Source organism: Chelonoidis abingdonii, chromosome 1 (assembly GCF_003597395.2).
Source record: "Chelonoidis abingdonii isolate Lonesome George chromosome 1, CheloAbing_2.0, whole genome shotgun sequence".
NCBI lineage: Eukaryota > Metazoa > Chordata > Testudines > Testudinidae > Chelonoidis > Chelonoidis abingdonii.
In genome coordinates, this window is record NC_133769.1 from 290,839,116 (window position 1) to 290,861,386 (window position 22,271).

Sequence of the window (22,271 nt, forward strand, 5' to 3'; positions counted from 1 at the left end):
CCAGATCATAAATAAAGATATTGAACAAAACTGGCCCCAGGACTGACCCTTGGGGCACTCCGCTTGATACCAGCTGCCAACTAGACATGGAGCCATTGATCACTACCCGTTGAGCCAGATGATCTAGCCAGCGTTCTTTCCACTTTTATAGTCCATTCATCCAACCTATGCTTCTTTAAATTGCTGGCAAGAATACTGTGGGAGACCATATCAAAAGCTTTGCTAAAGTCAAGGAATAACACATCCACTGCTTTCCCCTCATCCACAGAGTCCGTTATCTCATCATAGAAGGCAGTGAGGTTAGTCAGGCATGACTTGCCCTTGATGAATCCATGCTGACTGTTCCTGATCACTTTCCTCTCATTGAAGCTTTTCAAAATGATTTCCTTGAGGACCTGCTCCATGATTTTTCCAGGGACTGAAGTGAGGCTGACTGACCTGTAGTTCCCTGGATCCTCCTCCTTCCCTTTTTTGAAGATGAGCATTACATTAGCCTTTTTCCAGTCATCCAGGACCTTCCTCGATCACCATGAGTTTTCAAGATAATGTCCAATGGCTCTGTATTCATATCAGCAAACTCCTTTAGCACCCTTGGATGCAGTGCATCTAGCCCCATGGACTTGTGCTCGTCCAGCTTTTCTAAATAGTCCTGAACCACTTCTTTCTCCACAGAGGGCTGGTCACTACCTCCTCCCCATACTGTGCTGCCCAGTGCTGTAGTCTGGGAGCTGACCTTGGTTGTGAAGACGGGCAAAGAGAGCATTGAGTACACTAGCATTTTCTACATCCTCTGTCACTAGGTTGTCTCCCCCATTCAGTAAGGGGTCCATACTTTCCCTGACCACCACTTTGTTGCTAACATACCTGTTGAAACTCTTCTTGCTACTTTTAACATCCCTTGCTAGCTGAAACTTCAGTTGTGATTTGGCCTTCCTGATTTCACTCCGGCATGCCTGAGCAATATCTTTATACTCCTCCCTGGTCATTTGTCCAAGCTTCCACTGCTTGTAAGCTTCTTTTTTGTGTTTAAGATTGGCAAGGATTTCACTGTTAAGCCAAGCTGGTTGCCTGCCATAGTTACTATTCTTTCTACACACAGGGATGGTTTGCTCCTGCATTCTCAATAAGGATTCTTTAAAATCAGCCAGCTCTCCTGGACTCCTTTCCCCCTCATGTCCCTGAACTGATTCACATAAAACTCATCACAGAAGTCAAGCAAATAGAGGATTTGAATTCATGGTGCTTTGGAGTAGAGACCTCTCTTTTAAATGACCAGGTTGTGTCTGTGGGCAGGTCATTCATTCAGCCTCTCAGTAACTGAGGTTTTCCTTGAGGAGCTGGTGTTGAGTCTGACTGGAGTGGAGCCTGAGCAGTTTCCCAAGGCTCAGCTCTTCCTGGTCTCTGCCCGGTGTTCCTGTGGTATCCTCCAAGTTTCCTTATTCTCAGCTCTTCTTCCTAGTCTCAGTTTTGTGTGATAGGCACTAAGCATGTCCATTTTTAGCTCCCCATTCTATTTTCAGTGGTGAGTGTCTGTGGCAGGCCCCGAACATGCCAACTCTCAACTACCCACCCTAAGTACTGTATTTGTTTGGTTCCTCATTACTTGAAAACTTAAAACCAAGGAATTTGGAGAAGGAACTCGGTGACCTTATGACCTCAGATTTATACCACAAAGTCTGACCCATACTCTGATGTGGCTTAGCTATTTTCAAATAAATCTGTCTGTTTGTATTTCTTTTAAAGCAAAGTTTTGCTCACCTTAACTGTGAAGTCACTACTGCACTTCCATAATAACGCGATAGTGAAATTACATTTCTAAACAGAGGTTGCTAGGTTATTGATTAATAAAGGAACAGTGTAAACAGTTTTAATTTTCTGATCCAAGAAGTGTGCTAGATGACTGAGTACAGAAGAATACCTTTTGGCCTTCTGCCACCCATCTGACTGTCTACGGTCCATTCAAAGAGTAGTTGCTAAGATCATTGTTCTGACTGTGCAAACTTAGGCTGTCTACACTACGCACTTAACAAGGGTGCTGATGTGCTGCTGCAGTCACGCCATTGTAAGGGAAACAGAGTAGCTGCTCTTTGTCTTTGGGAGAGAGGTTTCCCAGTGACCAAATAAAACCATCCCCAGTGAGGAGTGGTAGCTTTAACAGGAGAGCGGGTCCCGTCGACGAAGCGCTGTCTGCACTGGTGCTTTCAGTTATTAAAACTTTTGTTGTTCAGGGGTGTGGTTTTTTTCACATCCCTGAACAACAAAAGTTTTAACCATGGAAGTGCAGTGTGGACATGGTGTAGTCTAGTTCTAGTCTGAATGGTGACTCTCTCAAAATGGCATTGTCAAGTTGTGTGTTTGTGGTACCTCTATACTGCAGTGAAAAAAAACCTGTGGCACTGAGTCTAAGAGCCCAGGTCAGTTGATTCAGGCTTTCACGGCTTAGTCTGCATGGCTAAAAATTGTAGTGTAGATATTGAGCATGAGTTGGAGCTAGGCGCTGCGACTTGTCCCCCTTGCAGGGTTTCCAAGTGGGGGGTCCAGTGAATTTGGTGGGATTAAGAGTCCCAAACATTTTTCCTTGTGGTTCAGGTGGCATCAGAAAGGGGCCCCAAAACTCTGGTGGCAAAGTTAGGAGACAGTGAGAGGTTTAAAACTAAACTGCAGTTGCAACCTTGATTTTGCTGAATGTGTCCAGAGGAAGCTTTTAAAATAAGTAAATACATATTTATGATGTAAAATAGGACAGACTGTTCAAAATTTACTTGCAATTTCAAGGTTTTTGAACAATTGCAGGAAATCTTAACAGTAATATCATTATCAGTTGGTTTTCATTAGGGCTTAATCATGTTATAGTTTTAGCTAAAATATTGATAGAATTAGCACAACTATTAGAGAAGTTAATATTTTGGCTTCTTTTGAAGCTTAATGAGACTTAAATGGAAACGTGATCACGCCTTGATCGGTTAGATTGCTGGAGGATTTAAAAAACTTTTAAATCAAGATCTTTAAATAATAAAAATTTGGTCTGCAGACTTACTGTGGTACAAATGACTTCTGATTTTGCTTATACATCTTTTCGGTTTCAAACAAAAAACTTTTGTGAGCAAGTATTGCTTTTTAGGATCACGTATTGTTATATTGAGTGTAAATGAACCAACTAAAGAAGCCTTGCAGAGTCGTCATGAAAATATGTCAGCCTAGACCAGGGATCGGCAACCTCTGACACGCAGCTCGCCAGGGTAAGCGCCCTGGCGGGCCGAGCCAGTTTGTTTATCTGCTGCGTCGGCAGGTTTGGCAGACTGCTGCTCCCAATGGCCGTGGTTCACCGTCCCAGGCCAATGAGGTGGTGGGAAGCCATGGCCAGTACATCCCTTGCCCCGCGGCGCTTACCGCCATCCCCGTTGGCCTGGGACAGCGAACCGTGGCCAGTGGGAGCCGCGGTCCGCCGAACCTGCTGACGCGGCAGATAGATAAAGTGGCTTGGCCTGCCATGGTGCTTACCCTGGTGAGCTGCATGCCAGAGGTTGCCAACCCCTGGTCTGGACACAAATTTTGCTTGCCTTCCATTCCATTAATGATGAATAAGTTAATGGTATTTTAAAAAAACTAACCAAAAAATTACTTTCAGTGAGAGAATCAGCAAGCAGATTTTTGTAGGCATAGTCTAAGGAAACATTATTGTATTATGAAACAAATGTTCATAGTTTAACTGGTGAAAAGCTTATTTTCTTTTTGCCCTCGCTTTTTGGTGAAACATATTTGTAAAATGCCTTTTCTTTTAAAGCTAAAAGCAGACGGCAGTCAAAACCCTATAAGCCTAAAAAGATCGTTAAAATGGAAGGAAAGATTGTTGTATATACAGCATGCAATAATGGGAGCAGTTCTGTCATTTCAAAAGACGGAGAACTCTATATGTTTGGAAAAGATGCCATTTACTCTGACAACACAAGTAAGTTGATATCTGAGAGACATTATTTGAAGCCAAATAATGCCAATTAAGTACAGATGTAAGAGAGACATGTCTTTAAAATATTGTTTGGTTGCAGTTATTCGGCATTGAAACAGGCCAGTTTAAATGAAATGTTAGAGAAATTTTTGTTCCACTTGGATTATGGTTCTGTGTGAAAACACTTAATAAAAAACTTGTGCATTTATTGTATTGACTGGACAGATTAGTTATGACTGTTCTTCCCTCCTTCCTTGTTCTTCACTACCTGTGGCCTTGTCTACACTACAGATGCTACAGCAGCACAGCTACAGCTGTAGGGCTGTAGTATAGACACTTGTTACAGTGATGGAAGGGTTTTTTTCCCCCATAGCTGTAGTTAGACCATCCCCTTGAGAGGTGGTAGTTAGGTTGACAGAAGAATTCTTTCAGCAACCTAATGGGTGTCTATACTGGGGCTTTATGTCAATTTAACTACATTTCTCGGGTATGAATTTTTCACACCACTGTATGACATAACTAGGTGAACCTAAGCTTTAGGTGTAGATCAGGCATGTGTTTTACTAACTCCAATATTCCATCATTCTCACCTTACCTGTACTCCTGATTTTAAAAAATTAAATGTTTTTTCAGTAGTACTTGTGATATAGTGAATGTCTGGTCCAGAGAGCGAAAATGCTGTTCATCACTCAAATATTTTATATCTCACAGGTTTAGTAACAGATCTGAAAGGCCATTTTGTGACTCAGGTAGCTATGGGCAAAGCTCATACATGTGTGCTAATGAAGAATGGAGAGATTTGGACATTTGGTGTGAATAATAAAGGACAGTGTGGACGAGACACAGGCTCCATGAGCCAGGGAGGAAAAGGTGAGCTACTTGTTCTTAGAAAATAACAGAATAAAAACTTAGCTAAATTTCTTTTTCAAATTGTGTTAGAAACAATATATTCTTCTTCAAGTGATGGTCCCTGTTGTATTCTACTGAGGGTTATGTGCATGAGCCTGGTGTCAGAACTTTTGAAGGTAGTACTGTTTGGCGGTCTGCACATATGCCATGAGCTGCCTTGTGGTTTCGCCTGAGGTGATAAAGGGCACATGGTTCGAGTTGAAGCTTTTATTTTCCTGTCATCTTTGTGATGCACTTTCCAAAACTTTTCTAAATATCCTTAATACTGTTTGTAGTTTAGATATATTATTTTGTTCTATATTCCCTTTTTTATTTTTGTTTGAATTTTTCTTTTTCTACCAGATTTAGGACTTGTGATGCCGCTTTGGCAGTGTTTCTCGGCAAACGCTCCCCTCTCCCCAGGGTACTGGATTATACTGAAGCCTCTGGGGTTCAAAATCTGTGCTTTCTGCCCTCACTCATTTTCCATCCGTTTGGGAGAAACCCATATCACATCAAGGTGCAGTATCTGCCTCGCCTTTCCTGCCTGTTCTCAAGAGAATTGGACTCTCCACCTCAGGAGAACCTTATGGAGACTGCCATGGAACTGTCATCGGATCTTGGCCCAGGAACCGCCCCGTACGTTGTCCTGAACAGGTGAAGAGTACTTCCCTTGCCATTGGGATCCGCTTGTATCAGTGCTAAGGATCCCGCACTGGGCCCACCATGAACCAAGGAAGCATGTGCATAAATATGACAGTAAGTCTTCCTCCGAGTCTAAGAAGGATTCGGCACTGTCCACAAGTTCTGTCCATGAAGGAGCCGCGTGTTCAGAGTCTCACAAGACCGAGTAACAGCCACACCAATTTCTGGATCCAACTTTGATGATCATAGATCCTGCGACTCCACCACTTGTGGCCCACCGGCATCCTGAGAACAGTCGGTCTCCAGACAGATGCAGTTTCTGTTACCAGCTTCTTCAGTGGAACGGGTACCATTGACTCCCTCTCCCCTTCCCCCTCAGGGGACATAGAAGCACTCCAGATCCCAATGTGGTGTTTGTGCTGGAAGGACTACGGTCTTCACTGGCCCAGATCTGCTCACCAAATTAAAGAGACCCTTCCCCCGATATCAAGTATCAGAGGGGTAGCCATGTTAGTCTGTATCTGTAAAAGCAGCAAAGAGTCCTGTGGCACCTTATAGACTAACAGACGTATTGGAGCATGAGGTTTCGTGGGTGAATACCCACTTCCCCCGATATGTTCCTGCTGCCTCTGTTTCCTACGCGACCGGCATTTGACAGGATTTCTGATGCATCTGATTCGGACAATACAGATGTCTGACACAATCTACTGGTCCTGTTCCAGAAGCACAACTATCGGAAGGTTCCCACATCCCCACCTTGCCTGACCCACAGAATTGGTATCCAGGACTCCCTCACCTCATCACCACAACCCTTGTGAGGCAGGCGTTCCAACGTGGCACTGGATGATGCACCGTTTAGCCCGACTCCAGTGGTACCAATGAATCTAGAGAGAGATCCCTTATCTTCTCCAGATGCAGTCACCTCTTCAATCCCCTTCTCTCCACCAGACAACTGTCATAAGTTCCAAGAATTGCTGCGGAGAATAGACAATGCCCTGGTGATCCTATTAGAGGAAGTATGAGCCAGTCAACACCAGCTACTTGACATCTTACACACTTTGGTACCAGTAAGGGTGGCCCTGCCAATCAGTGAGGCCACCCTCCAACCCCAGCCACGTGTGCATCTTCCCCGAAAGGGGCTGAAAAAAGGTATTATGTCCCCACCAAAGGATCAGAGTTCCTGTTCTCTCATCCTCCCCTGAACTAATTGGTCATCCAGGTGGCTTTTGAGCATTCCAAGCAACAACAGCCCTGCTTCACCCCATCCGATAGTGAGGGTAAGAGCCTAGATATCATGGGCAGAAAGGTCTTCTCCTCTGTTGGACTCCAATTTAATATTTCAAATTACTTAGCCCTGATGGCAAAGTATGGTTTTATTAACTATGGGCAATTGGCTGAGTTCACAGACAATCTACCTTTGCAAGATTGGATAGTTCCAGGCAGTTCTACAAGAGGGCAAGTTACTCACCAGGTCCATGCTACAGTGAACTCCTCAGACATAACTTCCTGTATCTTGGCAGTGGGGATTGACATGAGGAGGGAATCCTGGTTACACACCTTTGGCTTCCCCAGGGAGGTGCAGAACACTATAGACCTCCCACTCGACAGATTGCACCTCTTAGAAGATGGATGAATTCCTCCACTCCCTAATGAACTGTAGATCTCTGGGTATTTATATACCAGCACCAAGAGGAAATTCTACCTCCTGTCCCAATCACATTGTTAGAGGGTCTCACAACTATACCATTAATACACCTATAAGCCTTCTCAAAAGTGCTGTAAGGTTCACAGACCACATCTGCTTATGTTGACTACTAGTCATCTACTCAATTCACTTAATCGTCACATAAGCGGTATTTGAGTGTTCTTACAGAGATGTCAACCACTTCATACACCAGTATCCATCCTACCACCTTCAGGGACCGTCTCAAACTCTTTCTGCCATCATGGAAAGCAATAGCAATGGACAGATGGGCTCTAGATATTTTCCAGGGTGACTACGTCAGAGTTTACTGTGATGCCCTCATCTCACCCTCCTCCGTGGTCCACGTGTATGGAACACCCATGCGATGACCTCTTACAACTAGAAGTTTACTCCTTATTGCAGAGGGGAGCTGTGGAGCTAAAATCTCAGACTCCTTTCATGGAACAGGGTTCTACTCAAGCTACTTTCTAGTCTCCCCAAAAAATGGGAGATGGGGGCTGATATTAGATCTTCAACACCTCAGCCGTTCCATTTCCAAACAAAGATTCTGTATGGTCACCCTTGCAATAATCATTCCCTCCCTTGAAAAAGGTACGTGGTTTGTGACATTAGATATGCAGGATGCTTACTTCCATATCGATATATGCCTGACGCACAAAAGGTTCCTGAGATTCAAGGTGGTACCTCAACACCTTCAATACAGGATCCTATTGTTTGGATTTACCACTGCCCCCGAGTATTCATGTAAGTTTTTTCTCAGTGGTGGCAGCTCATCTCAGATGTCAGAGGACCCTCATTTTCCCCTATCTGGACAACTAATAGCAGCATGGTCCAAGGAAGAGGCCCAGAAATCAGCATTCCAACTGCTTCTACTCCTTTTCTCCCTTGAGGTCAGTGTCAACGTTGACAAATCAACCTTACATCCTACTCAATTCCTGGAGTTCATAGGAGCTCGCATAGATATATCTTCTGCCCGAGTGTACCTTCCACAGGAAAGATATTAAATAATAAGGGAACTAATTTCTTTGGTGATCTCCAACCCTTGGATTTTGGCCAAAATTTACTTTTCTTTCTTGGGACACATGGCAGCCTGCATGTATGTCATGCTATTTACATGCTTACACCAGCATGGCCTTCAACTCTGGCTGCAAAAGGGTCTAATTCCCTCATGCACCAGCCAATGAACGCTCTGCTGGACGTGCCACTGGAAGTTCTCTCCTCACTACAATGGTGGATGAACCCACTATGGGTCTGCTCAGGAATTACCTCGCTCCTGTCCTTGTCCACTGTTACAGTCATAACAGAGGCATCCATATGAGCGACTGCATGACACAAAGCATGTGAACATGTGGGAGGTCAGGATGCACATAAATATATTGGAACTCCAGGCAGTACTTAAAATGTGCCTGGCATTCCTGCCAGCCATCCAGGACTGGCACGTTGTTCTCACTTCAGACAATATCACCACGCTCTTCTAAGTAAATAACGAAGGGGAAATGAGATCCAAATGCTATATACAGAAGTTATACGCCTATAGGAATGGTGCATTGGACACCACATTCTTCTGATAGTAGCCTATCTACTGAGCACCCAGAAAGTGTTTGTCAATGCTTTCAGCAGAAACTTTGCAACTGACGATGAATGTGAATTGCATGACTCCGTAATCATGGACATCTTTGACTGGAGCCCCCGTGAAGGATCTTTTTGCATGCCACAACACCACCAAATGCGCACACTATTGTTCAAGATGAGGAATTGGAGCCTAATCACAGGGGGACTCACTAGCCAGGCAACTGATTGGACTGCACAAACTATGCCTCCTCCCCCTTACCCTTCCTACCATGAGTAATCCACAAGCTCAGACAAGAGAAAGCAACAACCATCCTGATAGCCCCCTTCTGACTTCTCCAATTCTCCTTTGCATGTAGGAGCAACCTCCACTCATGCTTTGGACATTCCTGGAGCTAGAGAGTCAACACACTGGCAGGCTAAGACACCGCAAGATGCTTGTATCGAGCCAAATGGATGCAGTTCACCTCCTGGGCTACACAACAGGGTCTTGTCCCTGAAGCGGTGGGCATCTCACTAATCTGGGAATATTTCCTGTATCTGAAAGACTCGGGACTTTCCCTCAGCTCCATTAAATACAAGTAGCTACCTTTAGTACTTTTCACCCACCACTGGACGGCAATTCAATTTTTACCTACCCCATAACTGTATGACTCTGGAAAGGTCTTCTGTGAAAATACCCTCCTATTCAGCCTATTGACCCCCCATTGTGACTGTAACCTAGTCCTCACCTAGTTGGTGACCACCCTGTCAAACCTATGGACTCCTGCCTGTTAGCAGTATTTTCCATGAAAGTCACTTACCTCATCGCCATTTCATCAATCAGAGGGTTGGTGAACTGGAAGCCATGATGGCTGATTTCCCCCCCCCCACCTCTTCACCACTTTCCATAAAAACAAGATCTCTTTACGTCTTCACCCCAAATTCCTACCCATACCATTATCTACTTTTTCCCCAAGCCTCATGTCTTTAATGGGGAAAGAAAGCTTCACTCGTAAGATTATTCACAGTCCTTGACCTTTTTATCTTCAGCAGACAAAGCCATTTCAGAAATCTTCTAGGCTTTTTGTAGCCATATTGGAGAGGGTCAAAGGGCAAGCCATTTCCAGAAAATCTCCAAGTGGGTTTCTGGGTGTATTACGTGCTGCTATCAGTTATTGGGATGATCCCCACCTGAAAGGATTTGGGCCAGTTGTATGAGAGCACAAGCAGAAACTACAGCTGCACTCCACGATGTACCGCTCTCAGACACATGCATGGTGGCCACGTGGAGTTAGGAACACACCACGTCCACACTCTGTGCTCTAGTGTATGATTCCACAACAGATGCATCCTTCAGAGCAACAGTCCTCCATACCACAGTCTCATTGCAGCATCCTCCCACATATCCTCAGTAGAATACAATAGTCACTTCTTTGTCACTCGAGGAAAACTAAGTTATTTACCTGTAACTGGAGGTTCTTTGAGATGCGTGGTCCATATCTGTATTCCATACCCACCATCCTCCCTTTCTGCTGCGGATGCAACAAATGTGCAGTAGAGAAGGAACTGGAGATGCTGGGGGCTGCTGCGCCCTTTATCTCCTCGGGTGACACCATAAGGCAGCATGGGGCGCGTGCACAGACTGCCGAACACTCCTGCTTTCAACAGCTCTGGCTCTGGGTGTATGCGCATAATCATCAGTGGAATACAGATAGAGATCACACACATCTCTGTGCCAGCAGAGACATAGGGTTTCAGTGGTATTATCATATGATTGAAAGGTTGGGGAAGCAAAGCTCTTAAGTAGTTACTGTATTTGAAGAGGTTATTTTAAGGAAATATATCACATGACACTATGATTTGTTTGGGGTCGGAGAATCTATTTTCCAATGAGCTCTGTTTGTTAGTATGGCAGTTAAGTTTGTCAAAAATTTCATCTATACTGGACATGCTGCACCTCTCATCCTGGGGCTGAGCCGGATGTTCCCTGCAATTGTTGATCCCAGGTACTGTGGCTCCAGGCACGGGAACTGAGAGCAGGGAGAGACAGTCTCTTCTGTGCTTTCACTGTTCCTGCTGCTGGCTCTCGGGCAGCATAGATGAAGAGGAGGAAGTGCTTGACTGAAATGCAAAAGGGTGAGGTGCTGGGCCAGAGTGGAGGAGTAGAGTGGAACAAGGAACCTTAGGATGAGAAGCAGAGACTGTGACATGGGGAAGGGTGAAGACAAATCAGATAAGTAACCACATGAGAAGGGGTGTGTGATGTTAGAGCTGGTTGAGCAAGGAGCTGGAGTGGAAGATGAAATTGGGTGAGCACAACCATGGGACTGGCTGGGAAAGGAGACTGATAGGGATGATGAGTCCGACAGGATGAAGTCTGGGGCTAATTAGATGAAGAGACTGGGATGAGAAGGTGGGGAATCCTCTCACTGAATGAGGCAGGAGGTCTGTGGAAAACATAGTATGTGATCATATTTTTAAAGACTGTGTCATAATTTATGTGCACAAAATCGCCAAATTAAGGTTGCATTGGCATCCTTAATTCTGACATTTCTTAACTTTTGACTGTGACTTTGAAACTTTGACATTCTTTTAACATTTTTGATGATATCTATATTTAAGTAAAATATATACTATACAGTATATTACAAATATATCAATATACAAATGAGTACAAAACAAGAATGAACAAATTAGAAATAAAAACAAAATGGTAGACTAGATTTGTGCTTGTTTCCCATGTTTTTCTACATACGGCTGTGCTATTAGGGAAACATTAAAACGGTTCTAGGTCAAATTTTCCAAGGAATTTTGCAGGTACTCTGACTTATACACGCATCTTGCCAAAATTAGATATGTTAAATTTGAGCCTTTGAAAGTCTGTCCCTAACTTGGTAACTCTGATATATATGTAACATTTGTATGCGTCAAAAGGTCCAATTTTCATCTGACCTGCCATTGTTTAACATTTTCCTTATAGCACTATGTATTTTAACATAACTGATGTGAATTGCTGAAGTGTTTCAATATCTTCTTCAATAGGTTTTGTAGTTGAGAACATGGCAACAGCAATGGATGAAGACTTAGAAGAAGAACTGGATGAAAAAGATGAGAAGTCCATGATGTGTCCTCCAGGCATGCATAAATGGAAGCTGGAGCAGTGCATGGTATGCACTGTGTGTGGGGACTGTACAGGCTATGGAGCCAGCTGTGTTAGTAGTGGGCGTCCAGACAGGGTACCTGGAGGGTAAGTAAATACATTCATGCAATTATCTTTCATACAGTATTGTAGATTACAGAATGTAATCAAAATAGATTTTTACTTTACTTCACTTCGGACGTCAGTCTTAAATAGCACTATATCTAAAGAAAATATTGCTCATCTATTTTTAAAACCAAGAATATATTTAACTTCTGTGATGTTTTTATAAACACTTGTTAGTAATGGTAACAGGTGACTTAAAATATTTCTTATGTTCAAAATAATTCTCACAAAAGCAGAAAAGAGGAAAGAGTATAAACTGTAATTTGGTATGCCTAATGACATTGAATGCTGCTATCTAAGGTACGAGATTCCTGGCTTTGGCTATAACTTTTTTATTTTAATTAATTAATTAATTTATTTATTTAAATAAAATGGAAGATGAATGGTTATTGTAGAACCATAGAAATGTGGGGCTGGAAAGGCCCTCGAGTGGTCATCAAGTCTAGACCTTTGCACAGAGGCAGAACAAAATAAACCTAGATCAACACTGACAGATGTTGGTCCAATCTGTTCTATTACAGCTGTATTTCAGATACATTTGTATGTAATATTGCTTGTCTTGGTAGATTCTGAATAAAACCTCTTTGTGTTCTGTAGCATATGTGGCTGTGGCTCTGGTGAGTCTGGCTGTGCTGCATGTGGTTGTTGCAAGGCCTGTGCTAGAGAGCTGGATGGTCAAGAGGCAAGGCAAAGAGGAATTCTTGATGCTGTGAAAGAGATGATACCTTTAGATCTCCTACTAGGTAAGTGGAATGAAACTGGTAGACATTTGCCAGTGGCATAACTTCTGGTCCCCATACATACTGCTGTAACTAGGGAAAAATAACAGTTGGTCAAGAAATGAGTACGATCCTTTCACTTTTGTATGCATTTTGATTTTCTGATTGTAAAATTTTGTATCTTAATTTCATGGAATTTCATTCTTCCTTTGCAGTAACATTGCTGAGCTATGGTCTTTCATGACAGTTTTAGTGCTGTAGTTTTTTTTTCATGAGTAAATTATTGCTTAGACTCTTTTCCTTGGTATTGTAGTAAAGGAAGTGACTGGACCTAACATTTGAACTTCCTCTCTCCACTTGCATGATGGCATTGTTTTGATACACTGAACTTTCACTTCCCCTTGTGATGACACTGCTGGTGTCATAAGGCTGTTCCTCTCCCTCCATATCAGCGCTAGAAGGGAGGATTGCCGAAGGTCGGTCTGTCAGAAATTGGTACAACAGGATTTTACATAAAAACATGAGGAGGTGTTCAGTCCCAGCACTGAATAACTTTTCCTCCCAAAATTTTTGGAGAAAGTGGGAGATGGCAGAAATGTAAAAATAATTAACTCTGTGGAAAAAAGTGAGATTATGTATAACCAGACTAATATTTAAGAGCTGAAGCCGGAAAGAATAAATTAAAAAAACCAAAAGGACTTCTCTAAATACAAAGTTTGGGGCCATGACTTCTGATTAGATTTATTATTATAGAAAATGTTTTTAATATTGTATTCCATAATTTTATAAGGCTGATTTTCCTAGTCTGAACTTCTTCCTCTTACTGTGGTTTAGTCAGGTACCCGTTCAGAACTTAATACAACATAGAGTTGTTAATTGGGTGAGTTAGTCCAGGACCAAATTTGGGGTTCTAGTGTGTGACAAGTAACATCTTCAGATATTTGAAATTTTACTTTTCTTTCCTCAGTGTTCATCTTGCCAAGTACTGGCTTCTTCAGAATCAGAAATTGGTGTTAAAATATATAGCGCAACAGTAGGATTTAAAAAGATGTAAAATGTTGCAGATGTTTCTCTTACTGCATTGGTTGAGTAGGAAAGGCAGGCCCCATGATTCCTGTTATCAGGTGTACTCGTGCTGCCCTAATAGCATTGGAGGGTGCTAGTGTTATGGCACTGTAATTATTTGCTGCTTGTTTCTGAAGGAGAGATTCTCCTACTACTTGCTGAAGGGCAAATTTTGTAGTTTGGACTACCATCAGTTTTAAAAAGATGGGACACATTAGGTTTCTTTATTCTGAAATTTGAATCTATGGAAATGGCACTATAGAGTTCCACTTTTGTGTTGATTTTTTTTAAATTGATTCTGCTTAGTTTACAGTTAAGAATATTTTTTTCTAACTGGCAATCCTGCAAATTTACATGTAGTCTGACTCTGAAGATGGATTGTTTTCTTATTGTACATAGTTCTGACGATAGTTTTGCAGAGCCTGAATAAGCTGTTGGAATACTGTGAACACTTCTGTTGATACACAAGGAAGACTAGATTCGCTTTGTTGCCTTTGTGATCCCAACAGGAGTAAAATCAGTAAACATTTGTGCTTCTTTGAGTGATGGTCCCTGTATGTGGATTCCAAACATGGGCATGCATGTGCGTCATATGCCAGAACCGGAAGATTTTCCTACCAGTGTCCATTGACCTGCACGTGCATCATACGTCCCCTTATGCTCGCAGCCAAGGGTATAATAGTTTGTATGAGTTGATGCCTCTCCACTTCCTTGAGTCAGAACCCCTGTTCCTTTGCACTCTTAGCCTAGCTAAGAGAGTGGTCTTTTCATCCATTCTTGTACGTAGTTCTAGCTAAGCTTTGTTTTCTATACATGTTTTATCCTTAGATATAATTAGTGTAGTTGTTCCCCTGTTTGGGGACTCCCTCCTCGCTGGGGACTGTGGTGTTCATTCCCAGCTTTAAGAACTGTGCCTCTTGCCCTCACTCATTCTCTGAGTGATGAGCACCAGCATTGTCTGTATTGCCTCGTCAGGGCCCACATTGTGGTCAGCTGTCCTGTCTGCAAATCCTTAATGCCCTGACCATGGGAGGCTCAAGAACTTCACCTCTGGAATTTCTTGATGGAGGAGACTATGCTCCCCCAGGTGCCTTCAGATCTGGGACCAGCGGAACTGACGGTTAAGCATCTGTCACTGGCATTGAGTGCCCTTTCCAGCACCTCCTAGGCACTGGATCCGTTGGTACCAAAGGCAACAGAGAAGCCCCACTATAAGGGGGGAAAAAAACATGACCACGGCCATAAGAACAGGTCCTAGTTCAGGACTGCTCATAAGCTCATTGTTTCTTCCATGAGCTCCACCAGGTCAGATGAGAGGTTGCACACGGATCCATCCGCACAGGCATCCAAACTGCCCTGTGTTCATTCCATGTGGACCTTCTGGCCTCTCCAGAGTTTTTTGCCTTGCACTCCCAGATGACTGGAACCGCTTCTGTCCACAGAGGAACTGCTTCTTCCCATCTGTGTTTACTGCTCCTCTCTGGACCTTCACTCACCACTGTCCTCCCGTTGGATAAACCTTTGCTCCTGCTACCAGAAAGACCTGCTTTGTTGCGACATGCAGCCCTCCAGTACTTACGGTCTTCTCTCCCCCTCCCCCCAGCCTTTACTCCCCCATCTTCCAAGTCTAAGTGCTTCTCAGAGATAGAGTCCTCGTTTTCTCCCGTTCCATATCAGAATCTGGAATCATGCCCCAGATTGCACTATCCACAGGTTTGACTGTGCTTCAGAGGCCTGGTATTGCTACCCATGAAGTCCGGCAATGACCACACTCGAATCCCTATCAGGGATGCCAAGCACCATTGGTCGCCTCATATCGATCATCCCCCGTTCGTCCTGCAGCACCATCAGTGTATGAGGAGGAAGAAAATATGGAACCAGTACTGCTAGTCTCCCCTGCTGCATCTTCATCTCCAGAAGAAGCATTTATTCTTTCCTCGCTCTCTCCACCAGATGACCACCAATAATACCACATGTTGGTGAACCACATCACGAAAGTCTGTGTTCCCTTTGACTATACCCAGGGTCTGTCTGCTCCTGCTGGGCCTCATGGCAGCATGTGCTTACGTAGTCCATCATGCTAGGCTCAGGATGCAACCCCTGTAACAATGGCTGGTGATGGTCTCTTCCCAGTCCCGAGACCCTCTGGAAAAGATTGTTGCCATTCCCCAGGTGATACTTACCTTGCTGTGGTGGTGGGCCGACCACAGAACAGCCCTGGAAAGGTTCTGTTCGACAACCCTCCCCACTCCGTCGAGTTGGTGTTGGATGCCTCAGACCTTGGGTGGGAGACGCATATCGGCATCCTCCAGACTCAGGGGATGTGATCCCCAGACAAAGCGTGGTTGTACATAAATGTCGAAGAGCTCTGAGCAGTCCGGCTAGTGTGCGGAGTCTTATTGCCCCACCTGTTGGGCAAGGTGGTATGAGTCCTGACAGGCAACACAGCCTAAATGTTCTACATCAACAATCAAGGGGGAGCATGCTCGTTGGCTCTCTGTCAGGAGAAGCTCCATCTATGGGACTTCTGTATGAACCATGAGATCCACCTGGTGGACCCAGCTCAGCAGGGACTTTTCCTCTCACCATGAGTGGTCGCTCCATCAAGAGGTGGCCTGCATGATCTTTCAAAGGTGGGAAATTCCCTGAGTGGCCCTGTTCGCTACCAGACAGAACAGGAAATGCCACCTTTTTTTTTTTTCCTCTGCAAGGTCTGAATAAGGACTCTCTCTCCGATGCCTTCCTCCTGTTGTGGTCATGAAGCCTGATGTACGCATTCCCTCCAGTTCTGCTCATCAGCAGGGCCCTGGTGAAGATCAAGAGAGATAAGGCGCGGGTAGTCCTGATCACCCCGACATGGTTCAGCACGCTCATGAGCCAGTCAGTGGCCCCTCCCTGGCTCCTCCCCAACCGACCGGACCTACTGTCACAGGACCATGGTCAACTTCTATTCCCCAACTTCGGGTCCCTCCACCTTTTGGTGTGGATGGTGAGTGGCTGAACCAGGAGGAGCGGACCTGTACGAAAGGAATCCAACAGCTCCTCCTACAAAGTAGGAAGTCCTCACCTAGACTGATTTACCTGGCCAAGAGGATGAGGCTTTCCTGCTGGGCATCTGAAGGGGGAATCTCTCCCTCGTGTTCCTCCATACAGGCTGTCCTGGACTACCTGCTTCATTTGAGGAACCGGGGCCTGGCACACTCTTCCATTAGAGTGCATGACATGGCCATCTCTGCTTTTCCCCTGCCGTTCCAAGGACAGACAGTGGTTTTCCCATGAAATGATAGTCGGATTCCTCAGGGGATCATGATAGGCGAGACACTTCCCGCAGGTACAGGCTTCTGTCCCACAGTAGGATCTTAACTTGGTCCTTTCTAGGCTCATTGGCCCACCCTTTAAGCCACGCGTTCCTACTCCTTTTCCCACCTGTCATGGAAGGTTGTCTTCTTGGTGGTGGTGACATTGGCGAGACAGGTCTCTGAAATTAAAGCCTTGACCTGAGAACCTCCATACATGGTTTTCTACGAAGACAAGGGTCAGCTGCGACCCCACTCAGCCTTCCTGCCAAAGGTGGTCTCCACCTTCCATATGAACCAGAACATCTTCCTCACAGTGTTCTATCCCAAACCGCAGAAGACCAGTGAAGAGAGGCGTCTTCACGCCTTGGACATCTGCAGGGCCTTGGCTTTTTACTTGGAATGTACCAAGCTTTTCCATAAATCAACTCAACTCTTCATTGCTATAGCAGATAGGATGAAGGGTCACCCAGTGTCCTCACAGAGGATTTCCAGTTGGATTACCTTGTGCATAAGGACCTGTTATGACCTGGCGGGGTTCCGCCACTGCTGATTGTCAAAGTCCACTCGACGAGAGCGTGGGCATCTTTGGCTGCCTTCTGGGCACACATCCCTATCCACGACATCTGTAGAGCCACACCATGGTCCTCTGTTCACACGTTCACTGCTCATTATGCCAGGGACAATGCAGAGCTGTGTTACAGTCTGCAAGTCTGTGAACTTCTATCCACCTCCAGGGGTATTGCTTGGGAGTCACCTACTATGGAATGGACATGAGCAAGCACTCGAAGAAAAGAAAGTTACCTTTTCTGTAACTGGTGTTCTTTGAGATGTGTTGCTCATGTCTATTCCATGACCTGCTCTACTTCCCCACTTTCGGAGTTTCTGGCAAGAAGGTACTCTGGTTGTGGGGAGCCAGCGGTGCCCCTTTTGCACCATGCAGGTGCCACTCTAGAGGGCACCACAGCTGGTCCCCTAGGGATACTGCTGAGGGAAAAACTTCCAGCACCAGTGCATGTGGTGAGTACACATACCGAATATGAAATGGACATGAGTAACACATCTCCCAAGAACACCTGTTACGGAAAAGGTAACTGGTTGTTTTTGAGATGTGTGATTCCTATTTGGATTCCAATACCTGCCCTGCATTCCCTCTGCTGCGGATCGGACTACTGAGCAATAAGATGATACTGGAGAGTCGTCAACCCACACAGACTATTATACCCTTGACTGTGAGCACATGGGGATGTACTATGCACGTGCAGGTTAACGGACACTTCTAGGAAAACCTGGCTCTGGTGTGTGACATGCATGCACACTCACATTTGGAATTCAAATTGGGAACACGTGTCTCAAAGAACCTCCAGTTACAGGTAAGTAACTTCCTCTTTCTGTCACTTAAATAAGCAGATGTAACGCTGAATACAATCAAGGAGATCTATTGGATAGAAGATGCCATTTTCACGGTCATTTTCAGAGTAGAATCATATTTTAAATAAGGTTATGGGTATTTTAATATTAGTGTCTCTGTGTCACCTTATGCCTGCAATTAAGTTTGTATTAATCTTTCCATTACAAACCCCTATTTTCAAGGTGTTATAATTTGGTATTAAATTGATCAACATGCCAAAAATAACAAGGTTGCTATTCTATCTTGATCTATATTAATTGAATTAATAAAAATAATTCAACTATTTCTAAAATGAGCTATTAATTGAAACGTGGTCTTCATTTTCATGTTGCTGTCATATGTACTGTACCTAAAGAAAATTTTAAATATATCACTATTGTTTTAAATAGGATTTGTCAACATATAAGTTCTCTTATGTTACGTTTACTGGAAATCTGGGGCAAAAGTAAAACAACCAAACCCTCTTAAACTCTAAAACTGCGTTTAGCTGATAGATAGGAAGTACAGAAAACTGTTAAATGAAGAAATTGTGACAGACTTATGAAAGTAAAGAAATCCAAAATTGAGGCTGACAGTCCATTCTGAAATCATTATGTTGCCTCCTTCCCTTATTCCTAAACATCTCAGTGGAGCTTATAAAGCACAAAATATCGAGCCTTAGCTTTGATTTTCTTGACTATTCCTAGGTTTTGTCACATTCATCATATTATTTAAACATAGATTTTGTATTTTTTATTTATTAATTGATGCAGCTGTCCCTGTTCCTGGGGTTAATATTGAAGAGCACCTTCAGCTACGGCAAGAGGAAAAGCGGCAGCGTGTAAACAGGAGGCATAGATTGGAGGAAGGGAGAGGTAAGATTATTTGTTACTGAGCTGAGGCTAAAATAAGGATAAAGACACACTGTTTCTAAAAACAGATTAGGCCTTACGAAACAAGCCTTTTTTCTTTTTAAAAACTGTCAAACGTGAAACAAAAATCGGGTTTAAGTGTCTCTTCAGTAGAGGGTTGCGCTAATTGAACTCAAGAGATTTAAAAAAAGTCAATATATCACTTCAATTTTATAATACAGAAAAGGCCTGCAAGGATTCAGTAATGCTGCTATGTAATGGCTTGAGAATTTGGCTTCTATTAAGCCTATAATGGTAGTATGGGAGACAAAACAGCTGAGAATTTAGATCTAGGGCTTTGATTAGACAATTAAAAAATTAACACTATTAGAGATGTCACCTGAGGTGCACAGGCTCAGAGTCAGCACTCCGATGCTGTGCTGTTCAGTACGACATTGGTGGCTACTAAAGTATTTGTAGTCTTTTATTTAAGAAAGAATGGGGTCCTGTGTTGTGCATGTATTACTGATAACTGTTGGAGAAGACTGCTGACTCATTGTCAGTCCATATGTTTTCAGATAGCTAATGCTGTATCAAATACCTAAGAGAGCCATGAAGGTATTGTGAGGGGATGTATGAGTATTTCCTTCCCAAAATCTTCCTCGTTGGAATGTGTTGACTTCGTGTAAGGGCTAAAATGGGAATAAGATTGGGGGAACTAGTGGTTCTTCTTCGAATAGTGTCCCTGTGAGTGCTCCACTTTAGGTGTATCTGAGTCCCTGTGCCTAGGATTTGAGATTTTCAGTAGTAGTGCCTGCTTGTGCGGCACATGCACTCCCTCCTTTGTGCGCCATGTTTGGCAGTTACATAGCGCTTTTTGGCCAAATGGCCCTCGATTCCTTCTCAACTGCCCTTGTCCTGAGATGGAGTCCCTAGAGAGCCCTTTCTAGCGAGTTCTTAGTGTCTGTGATCTCATTTTTCATAGTGATAGTGTTTCAGTTAGGATTTTAGTCATTTAGAGTTGTTCCCATTCTTTTTTTTCCTTCATTCAAAAAAAAAAGTGTTTTCATTATTTATCGTTACCCTCTTGATTTAGAATAGTAGTTTCTGCATATCTTCCCTTCAGAGAATTAATCCCTATAAAGGGGTGTTATGCTCAGATCTTCCAAATTCAAATGGTGCCTCTACTGCTGGGAGGCCATCCTGGTCAGTGATGGTCACTCCCTTTGCATTCGTTGCCTGCAAGAGGCACGGGTTCCCCAAAAACGTATGCATTGTCTTAAACATAAGGTACAGACTCAGAAAAACCATGAGCTGAAATTAAAACTGACGGAGAGCTCATCTTTAGACCTTGGTCCTGGAACCCTGCCTGGACAATGGTTACTGTTGCTGTCAACATCATCCGTGCCATCCTCCCTGCTAGTTACGAAGAGAAACTAACAGAGTCCTTGTGAAAAGGCACTAAAAAGCAAGGTTCAAGTTTGCCTAAAAAGGAACCACCAAAAAGAAAGAGGTCCCCGAGAGATCAATAACTTCTGCACTGCCAAGTATGAGAATGAATATCTGTGACGCCTCCTGGGCCTCTGGTAATGTTGTCGCCAATAAGTTCAAGGACCCCAAGAGGGTAGGTCTGGGCAAGATGGGATCATCAGGTAATAGGGGTAAGAAAACTATTGGAGTCTCAAAGATGGTACCGACAGCACTGAATAGACATGCGGCACCGAGTAGATTGGCACTGACAACATCTACGGTGCCACCTGCTGGACGCTCTGTGGAACTCAGAGCGATCCCAGCACTGACAACATTGTCAACAACAGAACTGATGCAAATGTCCCTGATGATACTGAAGCAAATTACTTCCATGATACCAATAAATTTAGATTCCCAATACACTAGTGTCTGATGAACCGAAGTCGCCACTGCTGCGTACCAGTGTTGCTGCAGCACACATCTCACACCCGGATATGCATGCAGTACCTACCCATTTGCCATCACCACCTAGGACTGCTGAAGTACGAGATACCATTCTACCTTGGAACCTCAGCATAGTGCTACAATGCCTCAGTGGTCTCCCTTTTCAGCCTATGGCAACCTGCTTGTTCATGTCGATGAAAATGGCCTTTCGCGTGACCATCACATCCACTCAAAGAATGGGGGAAATAGGGGCTCTCGTGGTGTACCTCCCTGTAGAGTCTTCCGAGATAGTTACATTAAGAACACATCCAAAGTTCCTACCTAAAATACCTTCCCTATTCCACCTAAATCAGCCTATTCATCTTCCATCCTTCTACCCTAAACCACATGGAAATAAATGAGAGGCCATGTTCCACATGCTAGATGTTAGAAGGGTACTAAGCCTTATATCTTAAATGAACCAGACCTTTCAGAAAGATACCAAGATCATTTCTTTCTACTGCTGAAAGATCAAAAGGATCAGCCATATCTAAACAAAAGCTTTCAAAATGGATCTCCAGTTGTACTAACATTTGCTATCATCAACATGATTTGCAAATGCCGCTACGGACTAGAACACACTCCATGAGATCACTTTCCATCTCAATAGCTTTCCTGACCAATGAACCAATCACAGACATTAGTAAAGCAGTGACCTGCGTGTCTTCCCACACATTCACCGAGCATTATTTAATCACACAGGACTCAATGGATGCTCTGTTAGGACTAACTGCTTTATCATCTTGTGGCAAGCTGTGCTCAAAGCAGCACCCTGCAAGCCCCATATTCACCATTCTCATATAATTATGATATGTTTTATACAAAGTATGTCTTGTGAAGTATTTTAAAAATGTTGAGCTATTAAACATTAATATCCTGTTAGATTGTATGTACTATCATTGTATGTAAAGTTATGAAGTATTATTATGAGTTAATGAACTATGTTGTGAGGTTGGGAATGCCTTTGGCCAGCCTTTCAGTTACAACAAAGTCGTAG

The 22,271-nt window shown here is 43.7% G+C and overlaps 1 protein-coding gene across 4 annotated transcripts in view; it reads left to right on the plus strand.

Annotated features, from left to right (window-relative positions):
• Positions 1 to 22,271, plus strand: part of MYCBP2 (MYC binding protein 2) — a 457,693-nt gene that overhangs the window by 105,819 nt on the left and 329,603 nt on the right. For all 4 annotated transcript variants that reach the window (XM_075061530.1, XM_075061532.1, XM_075061531.1 and 1 more), the window contains exons 13-17: positions 3,785 to 3,949; positions 4,658 to 4,816; positions 11,778 to 11,982; positions 12,598 to 12,743; positions 19,244 to 19,345. In XM_075061530.1, coding sequence (XP_074917631.1) covers positions 3,785 to 3,949; positions 4,658 to 4,816; positions 11,778 to 11,982; positions 12,598 to 12,743; positions 19,244 to 19,345 — 777 coding nt within the window. The remainder of the gene's footprint in view (positions 1 to 3,784; positions 3,950 to 4,657; positions 4,817 to 11,777; positions 11,983 to 12,597; positions 12,744 to 19,243; positions 19,346 to 22,271) is intronic.